The sequence below is a fragment of the Alosa sapidissima genome, chromosome 2 (assembly GCF_018492685.1).
Source record: "Alosa sapidissima isolate fAloSap1 chromosome 2, fAloSap1.pri, whole genome shotgun sequence".
Lineage (NCBI taxonomy): Eukaryota > Metazoa > Chordata > Actinopteri > Clupeiformes > Clupeidae > Alosa > Alosa sapidissima.
Genome location: NC_055958.1, coordinates 21,929,072 through 21,944,994, shown reverse-complemented (window position 1 = coordinate 21,944,994; position 15,923 = coordinate 21,929,072). Strand labels below are relative to the sequence as shown.

The window sequence follows — 15,923 nt, the reverse complement described above, 5'->3', positions numbered from 1 at the left end:
TTATTGATCAAGCCCTGGGCTTGGTGATGAAGGCAGCTGCTTTGATGTGAGCGCTCTCTCCTGCTGGGTGCTCTGTTTCTCTGACAGCAATGCCCATTAAAAAAAAAACCTCTATGAACTCAAAACATCAGGCTACATTAATTTCTTTCAGCTTTGCATGTTAGCATGTGGCTCAACTATATATCCGTTTTCTTTCGATAAACAGAGCAGCCATTAGTATTGCTGGTGAGGTAGAACAGGGTGTAAGGGGAGCGTCAGGGGCAGGAGAATAAAACGGGGCGCGGCTGGAATTCTTAAGTTTGAATGTCGAGATCACATTTTTGAGTGGTGTTTCTCTTGGTGCACTAACGCTAACTGCTGCAGCTCCCCTCCAGCTGAAAGAGTATTCATTACAAAAACAAACCGTCAAATGTCATAAGAAGGAGAGAGGGAAGGAAGGAGGGGGGGGAAGGGAGAGAGAGAGAGGGGGAGAGAAAGGATAAGAAAAGAAGCTGACAGATGATTCTGCTATTCTACTCAGCCCATGTGCCGAGAGGGATGGACCTCAGCCAAACCTCAGCACCTAACTCAATAAACAGGCACTGACACCAGGCAGGAAGAGAAAGATTGGGAGGAAAGAAAGAAAGAAAGAAAGAAAGGCAATAGATGGCCAGAGGTGGCAGCATCTCTCTCTCCAGCAGCAGCAGCTGACAATAGTGGGGAGCTGGCAGTGCTGATCAATCAGCTGCCTCTTCAGGGACTGGACACAGAGGAAGGACGAGAGAAAGTGTGCGGTGCATGTGTGCATGTGTGCGTGTGTGCGTGTGTGCGTGTGCGCGTGTGCGTGTGTGCGCGTGTGCGCGTGTGCGTGTGTGCGTGTGTGCGTGTGTGCGTGTGTGCGTGTGTGTGTGTGTGTGTGCGTGTGTGTGCGCGTGTGTGTGCGCGTGTGCGTGTCTCTCGAGGTCACTGAGTAGACCCTTTTCATAGCTCCTGGGCAGAGGGGTTGGAGGATGGGAGTGAGAGCACAGGTTTCTGGTTGGGCCTCCAGGGGGGTCAAAGGTCAGGCCTCTGGTTAACCCTGCAAGGCCGTGCTACAGTTCATCTGGGGCAGAGGGTGTGTGTGTTTGGGGTCGGGGGTGGGGGCTCAGTGACAGGCATCAGCTGTGTAGGCCCATCAGCTGCTCCCAGAGTGCTGACGGCTGGGAGGTAAGTGTGTGTGTGTGTGTGTGTGTGTGTGTGTGTGTGTGTGGCTGGGGGGTGGTGAGGTGGACCGCAGTATTGAGTGTGAGAGGGATGTGCTGCTGCCCCACGGGGCGAGTAAGACCACTGCAGGAGGAGACCTGATCAATACGCAATTAGGAAATGCTCCTGTTCTGAGAAACACACACACACACACAAACAAACACAAATGTACACACATGCAATTATTGCCTATACACACGACAACACCACACACAAAGACATTTACAAGAACATAGACATACTACACACTGCAGCACTCACATGCAAGCATACACACAGCGCTGTCTCATACACACATCCTCACACTAACACACACACTCTTTAAGAAGCTGTCTCCACTGAGGTGTGCAGAGCACTGTCTCTCCCTTAGGAGGGGTGCCACCTCAGAGAGCTGCACGCAAGGAGCTACACACAGGCCTCAGGAGTCAGAGCACAGTCTGGACCGGACCGCAGGCAAGACATCATCACGCACAAGCACACTCACTCTCTCTCACTCACACACACACACACACACAGTGGATCAGCCGGGATCAGGGAGGGTGCCGTCTCTCGGAGCAGAGCCATTACGCTGCTGTCACAGCCCATACTACTCAGGATGCTCGGCCCAGACTCATGACGCCTCACTGAGCTCAGCCTACACCAGAGCACTGGTCACTGACAGTCACTCACGCCACTGATGGTCACACACACACATGTTTGTGACAATGACTGAGGCAGCAATGTAGGAAAGTGCTCTAGATAAGGTGGCTGTTAGGAATGATGGACTGCTAATGCTGAAGATGGCAATGGAGATTAGAATAATTACAATGAGATGGCACATAATGTTCCTGTCAGCTATGAGGATTTGTCAACTCATTCTCTCTGCTCCCCTCTCCTCTCTAATGCCCAACTCTCTTCTCTCCTTTCACTCCTTCCCTCCATTTCCCTGTGCTGTTGTTCCTGCTCTCCTCTCCTCATCTGCTTTCTCCATCTTCCCGGTTGTCCTTCTGTCCACTCCAGCGGCAGCATGGCCGTGCACTTCCAGTTCCAGAGGGGAGGGCTGCTCCTTCTCCTCCTCCCCCCCCCCCCCCCCCAGCTGCTCTCCATGACCCACTGCTTGGCGGCACTCCTGTACGCTCTCACCCCCGTCTCTCTCCCTCACTCTCACTCTCTCTCACTCCATTCCTCTTTCCCCAGCGTCCTGGGCTCCCCTCTGCCAAAAAACACGGGCAGAACAAATCTGCTCCAGCCCCCATGAGCATAGAGGAGAGGAGAGGAGAGGAGAGGAGAGAGAGGACAGGGGAGGGGAGGCTTAGATAAGATGGAGTCATATCAGAGCAAAGGTCCCACACTCCCTCCCTGGCCTCATCTTGAAATACAGCCATGGGCAGGCTACACAAATACATTAGGACTCTTTTCTGTTCTTCATTTTTGTGGGTGTGGGGGGAGGGGGTATATAGCTTGAGTTTGGACCGGCGTTCCTGCTAACCTCAAGGGACCTCAGGAGGGAAAAACCTGCCCTGATGGATGGCTGATAATGCAGCCGCCGTGCTCTCAGGGTAAACGAATGGGCTGGAATTTTTTCCCCTGACAGAGGGAGAGGGAAAAAAAAAAGAGAGCGAGGCAGATCTGTTTTGACTGCAAGAGGGGTGTTTGGATCGCCACGGAGTCCACCAGCACAGGAGCAGCAGAAATAACAAGAGAAGGACAGGAGAGGAGAGAGAAGACAGCAGGAGAGACAGATCGAAGCTGGGAAACCTTCAGAGACACAGACGGGCTGTGCACAGCCTCGGCAGCCTGGCGCTGGAGGCAGCGTGCCTCGGGGCTGATAAGAAACTCCTCGGCCTGCCACTGCAACGCCGCAAGATGAACAAACGCTGGCATCAACCTAATTCACTTTAGCAGTCATTAAATTGAAGCAATCTATTACCACCGGGGGCAAAGTGGAGACACCAGGTCTAAGCTCATTGCTCTGGGGCTAAAGGGACAAACCGTAATCAACTTATGGGTCACACAAACACACATAGCACACACACAGAGAACCAGAGAGGGCAACCACATCATGCTCACACATTCCACATGAGGCCAGCTCACCTCCGTGCGTTTGACCTGGTGCTTGGATGACCGCGCAGGACTGGTCTTGTGACAGCCGCGCTCAGGGAGGTGTGGGGCAGATAAGGGGCCTGCAGAGAGGAGCCGCACATACGAGGCGTCCTACAGCCAGACAACAACAACAACAACAACAACAACAGAAGCCACAGGAACCAAGACAGCATTCGCACGTTTCAAAAATAGAAGCGGGCCTGTTGGTCACAGAGGAGGAGACAGCACAAGAAGAAAGACTAGCCTACATTTGGCATATGGCTAGGATGATGAGAGAATTAGACTATCCTAGTGCCTTCACTTCACTTACTCCCACAAACTGACAGGTGTGTGTGTGTGTGTGTGTGTGTGTGTAAGGTGGAGGAGACAGCAAGATGGGCACACTAATCACCTACTGGCACCGGCCACAGCCGACAGCTGGCGTGCACTTGTTAGATGGTTTGGCGTTTGGCACTCCTCCTCCCAGACTCACATGTCGAGGCGATTAGGAGGTAGCGAGTGAACACCAGCCCAGAACCCAGAGGCCCGACAGCAGGAGAACCTGAGGCAACAGAACCAGCCTGATAGAGGCAACGTAACACAAAGAACCCTGACGCTGTTCTAGGAGGGAACCCTGGGCAGGAGCTCTCAGGCCTCCCGTGGAGTCTCTCCTCCAGTCTCTGTCCACTGGATACCACAGCTGCACACACACAGCGTGTGGAATGAAGGAGTCTCTCTGCAGCGTCCAGTCAGGAGGAATGCCTTGGGAGCTATGAGCCGTGTGTGTGTGTGTGTGTGTGTGTGTGTGTGTGTGTGTGTGTGTGTGAGTGTTATTAGATTACAGGCCAGGGTTCAGCTATGTGTCCAGTTCATTGTTGGTCTGCAGGGTGCCTGAGATTCTTTAAATATTAGACACACCGTGTGGTTGTGCGCTCAGCCCCCGGGCGGGACACCAGAGCACCTAGAGCATGCTCAACAAGCAGGGCCGTCACACAGACACACTGAAACACACCACACCACACAGGGGAAGGGCCTGCACCTCCAAAAAATTCACAGGACATTCTCTTGTTCATACACACACACACACACACAGACAGACAGAGTAAGAGAAAAACATTTTGCAACTTAGGAGTCAGAACTACACAAGAACGTAAAAACAGGTGGCTACATAACATTAATAATTCAGCATAGTTCTGATTGAAAAACTTGACCATCTTGGCATTCTTACTCTGCCACTTTCTCTGCAAACATCCTGAAGGATCTTATTATCTTGTGTTTTTTGAAAAGGAAGACAACTCCCTTCTTTAAAAAAGAACAATGCCCAAATGTTGCAGGCCTCCTAAATAATCCATCTGCAAACGGAGCCCCTGCCTGGGCTGCCTCTGACTCTAATTAAGGTGGAGGCGCTGGGATCTGGGGCTTGGCGGGCAGGCGGTGCAAGGCTCGTTTCCCCAGCATCTGTCTGCTCAGACAGCCGCAGGTTGTCCGTCTGAAGCGCTGCCAAACAGCCGAGGCTCTCAGGTGACTGGCACACCTCAAGCCTCTGAGCTTAGCAGGGAGAGAAATGTGTGAAGTTGAGAAAAACACACTCACACATCCACACACACACACACACACACACACACACACACACACACACACACACAGCTAAAAAACTTGAATTTCCCCTAGGGATCAATAAAGTATATCCATCTATCTATCTAAAACACCCTTGGGCTACTTTCAACATCATACATCCCTCCATCCATCTCTCCAACCTTCCCATCAGGAGTCTGCTTTCTTTCTCTTTCTTTCTTTCTTTCTTTCTTTCTTTCCGTCTTCCTTTCTTTAGTTTTTCCATCTAAAACTCTCTCCCAGCAAACAACGCATTTCTTTTGAAGTAGGGAGATCATAAATACAGAGCAGTGTTTTTAGGTGTGAAGAACAAAAAGGAAAAACTTTGATTTAGCTTTGGCCCCAAAAACGCAACCCTAGCCTGAACCCCTGAACACTCACACTGACTGGCTGCTCCAGAGCGGCTGCAAAGCAGAAGAGTTAGACCCTAGCAAGACAACCTAGACGCACTCTGTAGAGGGGGTGGGGGTTGGGAGGAAAAACAAGGTCAAGTCATAAGAGAAGCAGCACCACCCTCACCTCCACCACTTCACCAGCCCTGCGGGGCACAAGAGGACTGCAGCTCCACCTCCACGCCCTGCGAGGCCATGAGTGCATACGACACATTCCAAACATTTTCTGCCTGTTTGGTTTTGCCAGAGCCGGAGAGAGGCACGCTGCCTGCGGATGGAAAAGCCCTCCACCCATCCACACGCCACCGCAGAGTCGCTCACCCCAGCGCCTCCACCTCCTCCTCCTCCTCCTCCTCCTCCTTCACACCCATCCAGCCAGGCAGGGACCACCCCTGTCCCCCTCCAACACCACCTCCCACAGTGCAGGGTGCAGTGCACACCCTCCTCCATGTCGGAGAAACAAACTGCGATGATGAACGTGCTTCATGGGGGCTGATGAGCTGATTAAAGTTGTGTCCCCAGCCCCACCCCGCCCCGCGTCTTGCATACACACCAGACACAGCCCAGACTGCATTTCAGACAAGGAGAGGCTAAGCAGAGGACCTAAAAATGCTGCAGCTTTCCAGATGTGAAGAGCATTTAACAAAATTAAAAGACCTGAACATTCATCCAGAGACAGAAAAACAGATTGCTTCATAGACATGGGACTACAAAATCACACTGACACACACACACACACACACACACACACACACACACACACACACACACAAACACACACACCTCTTCAGTGGTTCACTTTAAGTGCTCAGGTCAATCTAATCCCTGCTGTTTAATCAAGCCCTGGTGGAAGCAATTAACACGTAAATCACTGGGATTGCTCCCTTATTAGTTCTGCCGGTGAGTAGGAGAGAGTGCTGACCCCCACACCGGACACCCAAGGGCTAATGGCAGCACAGCGGATGGGCGCTTGACCAGTGAACTCACTCACCACACTTCCTATCCGGCAGGTGAGATATGAATTATTCACCTGTGCTTTAGCGGAGTCTGGCGGACCTTTACAGATATCTGATACGCTGCAGGTTCTCTGCTCGCACACACGTGGAGCCAAAGAAGGGAGTCCGCCGGACCACGTGCCAAAATGGGCCACTGCTTTTATCCCGTTCTGTCAGACGACTCCCACGAGACATCCACGCTTCCAAGAAAGCAACAGTAAAATGTACACAGACATCCATCATTCATTAAGTCCACACACACACACACACACACACACACACACACACACACACACACACACACACACACACACACACACACAAAACCTGGGGTAAAGCAAAAGGCACTAGAGGGACGGCTTCAGACACAAAGGCTGGACGTACCTCCACTGTTGTTGTTTATTTCCACCTTGGGCAGAGAAAAGCCTCTTAACACAAAAGCCCACTAGTGAGTCCTGATGGTCTGAATGTAATGTTTCTTCTCTCTCTCTCTCTCACACAAACACACACACACTCACTCACCTCCCCCACGCTCGGTCTTTCAGTCCTACATTTTGTTTTAAATACCCCTCTCATCTCACAGCCTTTCATAAGGCTTGTCATTTGTCCTTATGCCACTGGGCTACTTGGTTATTTTGGGGAGGGGTGTGTTTATGGCCGTTGGGCGTGACCTGTGCCTGTGACCCTGTGTTGTTTGACCACTGCGGGGAGCAACAACAGATCAATATGGGTAGCAAATGATACCTTCTTATTCAAGGGCCATGACGGGCATTGATCCCCTTCAGACCTCTGAGGGACCAGCGGTGAGGATGACCCTTTTCACACAGTCCTACAAGAGGTCGGACTTGATCACGCATTGTGTTGGCCTGCCCACAGGGCAATCTATGCAGCGGACATTAGATCATGAATGATGCCCGCAATTTAAAAAAACAGGCCCCTCCTACACACAGAGGGAAATATACACACATGCACGCACAGTTTGGTAAGATTAGCCACCTATTTACACACATAGAGGCAGAAAGGATTCTTTTGTTATGCACTAAGCCCTCCTTGGGTGATGCTTGGCTGAGGCAGCCATGACCAGGTTTATGAAATGGGCAGATTGTAACAGTGTTCTTGGCCCAGGGAGGTGTCCTTGACTGGCACACACAGACACACACACACACACACAGACACTGCTGTTGCTGCTGCTGGCTTTACCCAGACCTGAGTGGGCATGGCCTCTCATTCTTTCTTTCTCTTTCTCCCTCCCAACCAAGTCTCCTATCTGTTCCCTTCTAAGATAATACATGGCAGAGCTTGAGGTCAACTTCCTGAAAGACCAAAGTGTAGTGTTGTGGCCAGTATAATAATTCTGTGACAGCTCTCTCCTGTTGCTAAATAGTGACTCGAGGAAGTGACAGAATCGGGCTGACTTTCTCTCTCAGGTGTCGTCCATTTCTCTGGATGCTACTCTTATCTGCGGTCAGCACCAACGCTGCAAGTAGCTCAGCAGCAATATTCTGCTTAGACAGAGGAGAACGGCTTGCTTGCACTGTGGGAACAAATTGGCACTGACTGTCCAACCAATGAGAGCACCGCGCCACTGAGCGGGAGAGAGCAGACCGCATGGCTGACTGGACAGATGGCAGCAGCGAGAGCTCTGGACGGTGGACAGGATCTGTTTGCGTGGTGTGCTTGAGGTGCCAGTAGCCGCTGTGATCAAACACTCCTTACTTCCTTAAAGCCTCGGGAGTGACGTCAATGTTAAACAAATGCCAGCTGCAGTCGGTGTAACATAATGACCTTTGATTACCTACCTGCAAGGCCTATAGTGCTCTATCCATTCTGATGAAACAGCAGTTTGGTAGTCACACACCCTGAAGCCTGGAGCACAAGAGATGTCAGAAAAACATCTAGGCTACGGAACACTTCCTTAGCATCCCATCAAAACAAAGTCTGTCTATGAACTACAGCCTATAGGAAATGTGGGCACAACACATTGCTTTAAGTTATGTTTTGTCCAAAGCATGTGAACATACATGTATATGTATGCTAAGGTGGTTATACTGTATTACTAGCATGTACTGAAAACCCAAAATACAAGCTGGAACAACCATATTTACCAATTAGCCATGCACACTCAGCAGCTGGGGGTGGAAGTGAGCTGTATCCAGTGTCAACTGCCTCAGGAAATGAAGCACAATAGCTACTGGAACACTGCATGAGAGAGGGCACTCAGACAACACTGGTGATAAAGACGGTTAAAAAACTACCAAAGGTACCCTTGGTGACCTTAGAACTAATGCTACTAATGTGTGGAGTGAATTCAATTGGACAGAAACTTGTTTAGAATACCAGACTGCTACATAGGGAGAGGGTCACATGAAGACAACCTCATTTTAAATTTCTCAAGAGAGGGAGAGGCTTTTTGATGGCAGCCAGTGAAGCCAAAGTACAATTGTACTGCAAAGACTTTTTACAATGCATTGCCACCAAAAATGCCACAGTGGTGAAAAAAGATGGCAAGTTAAACCTGATGTAGCGGGCTTTGTCATTAAATGTAAATAAATGGAGGAGAAGCAGAAAAATATTTTGAGATATTGGCTTCCCCTGGCAAAGTCCATTAATTATTCATGTTTAATCTTATGGCATGAGATGAAAAGATGCTCTAGAGGGGGAGAAAATAAACAACGCCCAGGAGGAGGAGAGTCCTGGACAACCACTATTCCACCATGACCTGGAATAAAGACAGGCTCAACCTCTTGAAGAAAGTGGGGGAAAGCCTGCATCAATAAACAAACACAACCAAACAAGACATAACAGCCCCAGCTTCATGCAAACATACATCTCCCCTCAAACACACACACTACCACAGAACACGCAAATATGCACTTCCAGGCAGTGCATTGCAGGAAAATAATAATAAAAAAAAATAAAATCCTTTAAAGCCAGTCTGAAAAGCTGACAGGCTTGAAATATTTATGACCCCCCCCCCCCCCCCCCCCCCCCCACGCAGGTCCTATTCTGCACAGCAGCAAGCACCCAGATTCTTGTCTGCTAGAGCCGTCTGAACCCTGCACCCAAAGCGCCACCTCCGACCCAAGGCCTGCTTTTGTCCAGATCCTCTTAAGGTGCAAGTCAGCAGCCGCGGAACAGGCCTCCTTTTGTGAACGGCTGGAAATCCTCTGGTCTGGCTGCAGGCTCCAGCTCAGAAAAATTAATGCTTGTGGATGTTAGTTTATTCAACACGCGGTGGGCTTGTGTAATTCTGCTGTCACGCATTCATGAACAATATTACTGAGGTGTTGGATTTCTGTCGGGAGGACGAGTCAAGCGTGGGTCATGTACACATGGGTGTGTGCTGTGGAGCTTCATAAACCTCAACGTTAACTCCACAGTGCGCACACACACACACACACACACACACACACAATGTGTGCACACAAAAACATATTTTTACCAGAGCTGCTGAGGGAAGAGATGAGTCATTGTAGCTTCTCTCTTGGACTTTTGCTTCATGCTTCTAGCCTGTCTTCTTACTGCCTGGATATTGCTCAATAATCATGAGGAATGAAAGGGCAAAGATGCAGGTTCGCCAAAAGTGTGATGTCAATCAATTGAACGGGCTAGATTCTAAATATATTATATCAAATCACAAAGCAAATCACAAAGGCATTGGCTACTAATGCCTCGGGCACTGCAACATGAGCCTATTCTTGTTAACATATTGCCTAATATAACTTCATGATCCAGCAGTAAAATTCTAATCACGCCAACACTACTATGGACATTATAAGGGGTTCCAGTGCATGCATTTGGAATTGCTGATAGCCTAACACTATCTTCCTGGTCCAGCCTAATAAAACAACACCTCCATGACACTTGGGAGACTTTCACTCTGCCCCTGGCGATAAACACCATGGAGTGCAGCTCACACCATAAACCACACTCTGTTAAGTCTAACGCACCAGCGGGCAACCAGAAATAACGTGCAAAAAACAACGCCACGCCCCACGGGCCGCGGAAGAGATGAGGACACCAGCGTCTGCCGTTTCTGACAGGCCTTTCTCCGTCACGCCACACAGATGCATCGTGGGCCGCAGAACTTTCCCCTCGGCTGAGCTCACACCTCTGATTCTGTCTTCCACCAGAGGCCTGTGGCAGGGGAGGGAGCCAACTCCAGCTCCGAGAGAGCTCAGCTGCAACACCTCTGATTCACCGCATCACATCACCGGTGCGTCGCCGCCAGCCTCCCACAGCCCCAACTCCTCCATCTGTTACACTTAAAAATGACACTTGGCCAGAGTGCCAACTACTGTAGGAGAAAATACATGAGGTCCAAATTCAGATCAAGATGGCAGAAAGGACCCCAGTCACCTCCTATCAGGGTGAGCATGACATAAGTGAACATCCCAAGTTAACCGAAACAACATCATTTCCTCCCAGAGATACTGAGACAGAGCCAGGCCCTCCTCTGAAGAGAGCTGAGGTCTGGCTTTATCAACACCCAAACTCTACTCATGGAGAACCAACAGTGTGAGAGTTGTGCCTTGAGTAACTTCTTGAGTGGAGGAAAGATAAATAAACATTCAGAGCTGCAAGACCAAACACAAACATAACAGAATGAAATGTTCCCCACTGCTACAATCCAAAGCTCCCTAACTCTAGCTTGCATTTCAAAAGCTGGCTTTGAGCCGTTCTGTCTTTACAAGAAACTTCACAATGAAAAAAAAAAAGAAAAACACCTGACTGAGGGAGTTACAGAAGTGGCCACCTGACCATGTTTGGGCTGTTGAAACGCATTAAAAACGTACTGTTCAATCCTCATAAATAATGGGAAATCATGCAGTGCCCAGTCATGTGCTCTGCTCTTGGGCTTGACCACGCAGCCCTGTCCAAGAACGCACAGCACAACAAGGAATGAGGGAGGAGGAGAGCCAGTGAGCAGGCGCGCTGAACCAGCAGAGATGGGCTGAGAGGAGAATTAGGCTGGCAGACAAAGCGTCACTACTAGGCTGCATTAAGTCACTACTTAATGCAGCCCATTTGTCTTCTTGACCTTGTTTTGCGTCCACCGGCCCCGGAGCCACTGGTCCGCATCCAGGACACTGACTGTCATCTGTCAAGAACCCAGCAGATCGGACCCTGGACACATCTGCACTCACTGCCCCACCACTCTCCACATCAATTCACAGGCAAAAGTATCACAGTAAAATGCCACATGCTCCTACCACACAACATCTCAGCTATAATCCCTTATCCTTTCGCAGGGCTCCCATTGGATATAATTCTGAGTGCCTCGGTAAGACCCAAGGCCGCCACCACGCTGCCCATAAAAAAAGAAGCCAGAATATCAAGCATTCTGTGGGGATGATAAATAATTCACGTGCGCAAGAGTCAGGCTCCAGATTTGCTAGGAACTCAGTTTCACATGGCATGCAACTCACTTATTTATTAGTCTCGAATACAGGGCTAATTAAGTACTGGGTAGGATAACAGCGCAACTCCCACACACCCTCTTGAGACAGACATAAAAAGGAAAAGTGGAAGACATAATTGAGGGGTTGGGGGGGGGGGGGGGGTGCACTTAAGCATAACCTACACAATATCCTCTTCCTCCCAAAAGAGGAGCACTCCAAGAAGGCAGTGGACCTGCTTGTGATGACACATATTGATCTAGCACTGTCTTCACACTCCTTCATGCTTCCTCAAGATTGATCTAGCCTAACCAGGGATGATCCTTGAGAATAAGGATGAGAATAACGACTTTACCTTTCAGAAAAACTAGCACCAACAAACTGCCTAAGCCCTGGGGCAACCATCTGGTTACACCAATATAACCATCTTTTTTTCTACAGTATACTTTGCTTCAGCCTTTTCCAATGAGATTCACAGGAAGTGAATCTCACAGCAGGAATCAAACTTTTATTTGATTTTGCAGTCATCGGTTTACATAGAGGATGCAAGATAATGAGATACGGGAAGACTGGGAACATAGGCCTACATAAATACTGGCATCTGTGGGAAGAAAAACAACAAACAAACAGAGCGAATAATCCAAAACAGAACCTTAGCGGCATATTAACATATCCACAACATCTCCTATTTCACAAAGCTCATCAAACAAATGAGTTTGTTCAGCTATGAATTTGGCCTACATGTGATGAGAGGGTGGTACAGCCTAACCCGGCTCTGCAAACAGGTCGGAGTTGCTGGATTTGAGGTGAGATTAAGTCACTTCCCAGTCTCACTGACAGAAGTGAGAGAAGTTCCTAAGACAGGTGAGTCATACATTACTCTACATGACTACCTTTATCAACACCATACTGAAGATCACTTCAGCTGGTGGCAACCATATTCTTTTGGGTGACTAATAGTAGCAAAAGTCATGGCAAGTCAGTCTGTTGACCAGCAAAAGACACGGACAGCTACAGTATCAGACTGAGACAGCAGGACAGGAAGTGACATGCGGAGCAGAGCAGGAAAACAGAGGCCATGCAGATACAGGGCGTGGCAATCAGTCATGCCACCCGGCTGTTTTCACTGAGGTGGTGAAAAAATGTGCTTATTTGGAGGGCTGTAATAATCCTTTTAAACCCAAAACAAAATGATTAGGCATAGGCTTAAGTTTGCCAGGGAGATTTACCCTCTGCCCACACACACACACACACACACAGACTAGGAAATTACTGATTTGGGTCCTCAAACAGACTGACTGCCAACCATTGCCCTATCATGAGCTTCTATTTCCGTTCCTCTCTCCCAGGCAACCTTCTCTCCCTCAAGCCTGACAAGAAAATAGGTCTACTGAAGCACATCAGCACCCAGTCCCCAATCTAATCAAATGCAATATAGGTCATTAGTGTGCACGGCCTGGCCTTATGCACTGCTCCATGTTACTGTTGAGCCAGTAAGATGCTGACAAATTTCCAGCATGGACCTTTCAATCAGATATGGCCAACAAGAAAGCAGGTGGGCAGGTACTGTAGCTAAGGGTACAGGGATTCTTTTCTAATCTGCTTGATTTGGGCTGTACTCCACAATAGTAACAAACACACAACGGCTACATGGTTGACATCTAACTTTTCCTGTGGAGTTCTGATAATAAAGTTACTCGAGTCACAAGATAATAACTAGTTAAATCTCTTACCTCTAACTTCACTACAATAGCTAGACACACTTGCTAGATGACAGTGTGTAATGTAGACCTAAAAGCATAACATAGCCTCACAGCAACATCCCTCCACACCCTTGGTCCTCTCTTCCACAGCTTTGTGACCGGTCTCATCTCTGTAAGAGGAGATTACAAGTTCACATATATCATTTCTTGACTAACTGCCCAAGAATAATGTCAGTTCCTCTCACTACATATCAAATCTATCAAAACCCATCTTGCACCCATGGCTGCTACAGAGCCTCTCATGCTTCTGATGTGTCTCCAAAAAAAGAACCTCTGCTATGACTTTCTTCATTCCAAAATAAAAACATGTGCAGGACAGACTCTTTGGCAATGATTCTACACAGGAATAGACAAAGACATTATTCAAAAACTGACCTAGTGCTTACTCCATTTGTTACAGTGGTGCATGGAAAACAGCTTAGTCTCCTTTCATACATGGAAAGCATGGATGGTCATGGCACAGATAGGTAGAGCTCAACTTCAGCCTCCGACACTCCAAAATTATGTGGAGATATGCTTCAGTTAAAATGAGCCGGTTCACTGCCATTTCCTTTTGCTCAATTAAATAGCTGCTCCCAGGTTACCTTAGCTTTGCCTTTAACAACAATATTCCCAAAAGACTGAGTTTTGTGAGGTATGAGAGTTCTTGTTTTGTGATTATATTCCAAAACAATCTTTTCCCAAATAACTGATATAATTCAAATAGATACAAGCATAAGCCTAATGCATAACATAAGATATTTTGTAGCCTTCTAGGTGTTCAGGACAGAACAACTGTACACGCACATGTTTCCATGAGAATTGACAACCAAGACATTCCCATTCACAGCTGACCAAAACTGTGAACAGTAGGCTACCAGAACCTCTTAATTCATGACAGTCTGTCTTGTCTCTGTTCCACTACTTCACTGGACGACCTAATCAACACAAAACAACAGGCGGACCTATCCAGAGGAAGCCACATGTGTGTGGTCCTTGAAAAAAGCTTCTAGAAATGAACAAAAGCAATACAACTCATTTTTCTTTCTTATACGACTAAGTTAACAGGCCGATTCTTTCATGTCATCACCAACCTGGTCATCCTGTCAGAATAGTTTGCTGCACTCTAGCAATTGTGTCATAACTTGCACAATTTAGGTTGTTAGCCCCCACTTTGTATTTGATCTTTAGATAAGGAGTAGCAAAATTTCACAGCACATAGGGGTGTTTGCCCTGCGTAGCCTATGTTGACCATAATGTGCTATGAAACACAATAGTTTACCTTAACTCAAAAACACAGCTTAACGTTACCATTACCCTCCAACCTATCGTCTTGAGTCTTTATCAGTACTAACGCCGGATAGATCAAACAGACCAGATTTATCAAATAATTTACCTATAACCTAGGGAACGAAATTAACAGACTAGCAGTGTCTGTTTGAACTGTCTTTTCCTGATTTACACCTTGTGCATACTGTGTCCGCCTTGCCCAGTGTAACGTTAGCAATAAAAGGTGAATACCTTCGGATAGCTCTAGCTCCAGCTCCGCGAGTTTCTCTCGAACCTCTGCCGGGAGAGTCATTGCAATTGCCGGAGTTGGCTCCATCATCATCATTAGTAATCCAGTGGAGTTTCGTTCAGCCATGATGTTCCAGTTCACTCTGTGATTCACTGGTTTGTGAATACTCCTCCTGAAATTGTCCAACGAGCGAGTAGTGGTGGGTGGTGGTGGTTCCCTATTGCATGCAGATGTGAGATGATTCCACGGAGCGGTTGCATAGGCTACTGTTCGCTAGCACGGCTAGCACATTTCTCTCTCAACAGAAATGCAGGAACGAAGACACTTGTCAGAATTCGTTTGCCACTGAAGCTTTGTTCTCCTTCGCGTATTCTTGCCACAATCCATACACGACACACGGAAATAAACTCATTCAACTTCAATCTTCAGTGCGCCGCCATTGCAGCAGTGTGGCAACAGCAGCCCTGATACTGCGCGTGCACTGTGCCTTGCTGCGCGTTATCGCCCTCAAACTCACCTAGATACTGCTGGTGTGAAATAATTAGCTTTCATTTCTTCTTCAGCACAATAATTTCTCCTCTCATGATGTGTTTCTAGGACAGAGACACTGTAACCAACATTGACGACTAATTTGCGCCCCAACACTTTCTAGATTGACCATGTTAACTTTTGTAACGTCAGGCAGGTGCGTATAGGCTTACGTGCGATGTGACCTGGCCCTGCCTGTGTTCTCTGTTAGATCTAGACCTTTAATGAATCACATAATTGCCAAGCATTTTTATTGCTTATCATGCACAAATTCGATGCATTAGCTAAACTGTATGAATATTAGGTCAGGTGTGCTTAGGGTGGTGCAAAGTGAGGATCAGCATTCCACAGACTATGATAGGCCTATTAAGCACGCTCTTGTATTGAATTCATAGGCTAATTTAGTAGGAATGGATAGCCTAAATATATTAGGACGCCGTATGTCGTCTAGG

General features: G+C 48.1%; 1 protein-coding gene across 1 annotated transcript in view; it reads right to left on the bottom strand.

Moving 5' to 3' along the window:
* Positions 1–15,439, bottom strand: part of dip2a (disco-interacting protein 2 homolog A) — a 91,282-nt gene extending 75,843 nt beyond the window's left edge. The window contains 1 exon segment of the mRNA XM_042083548.1: positions 14,946–15,439. Coding sequence (XP_041939482.1) covers positions 14,946–15,069 — 124 coding nt within the window. The 5' untranslated portion in view covers positions 15,070–15,439.
* Positions 15,440–15,923: the final 484 nt, after the last annotated feature.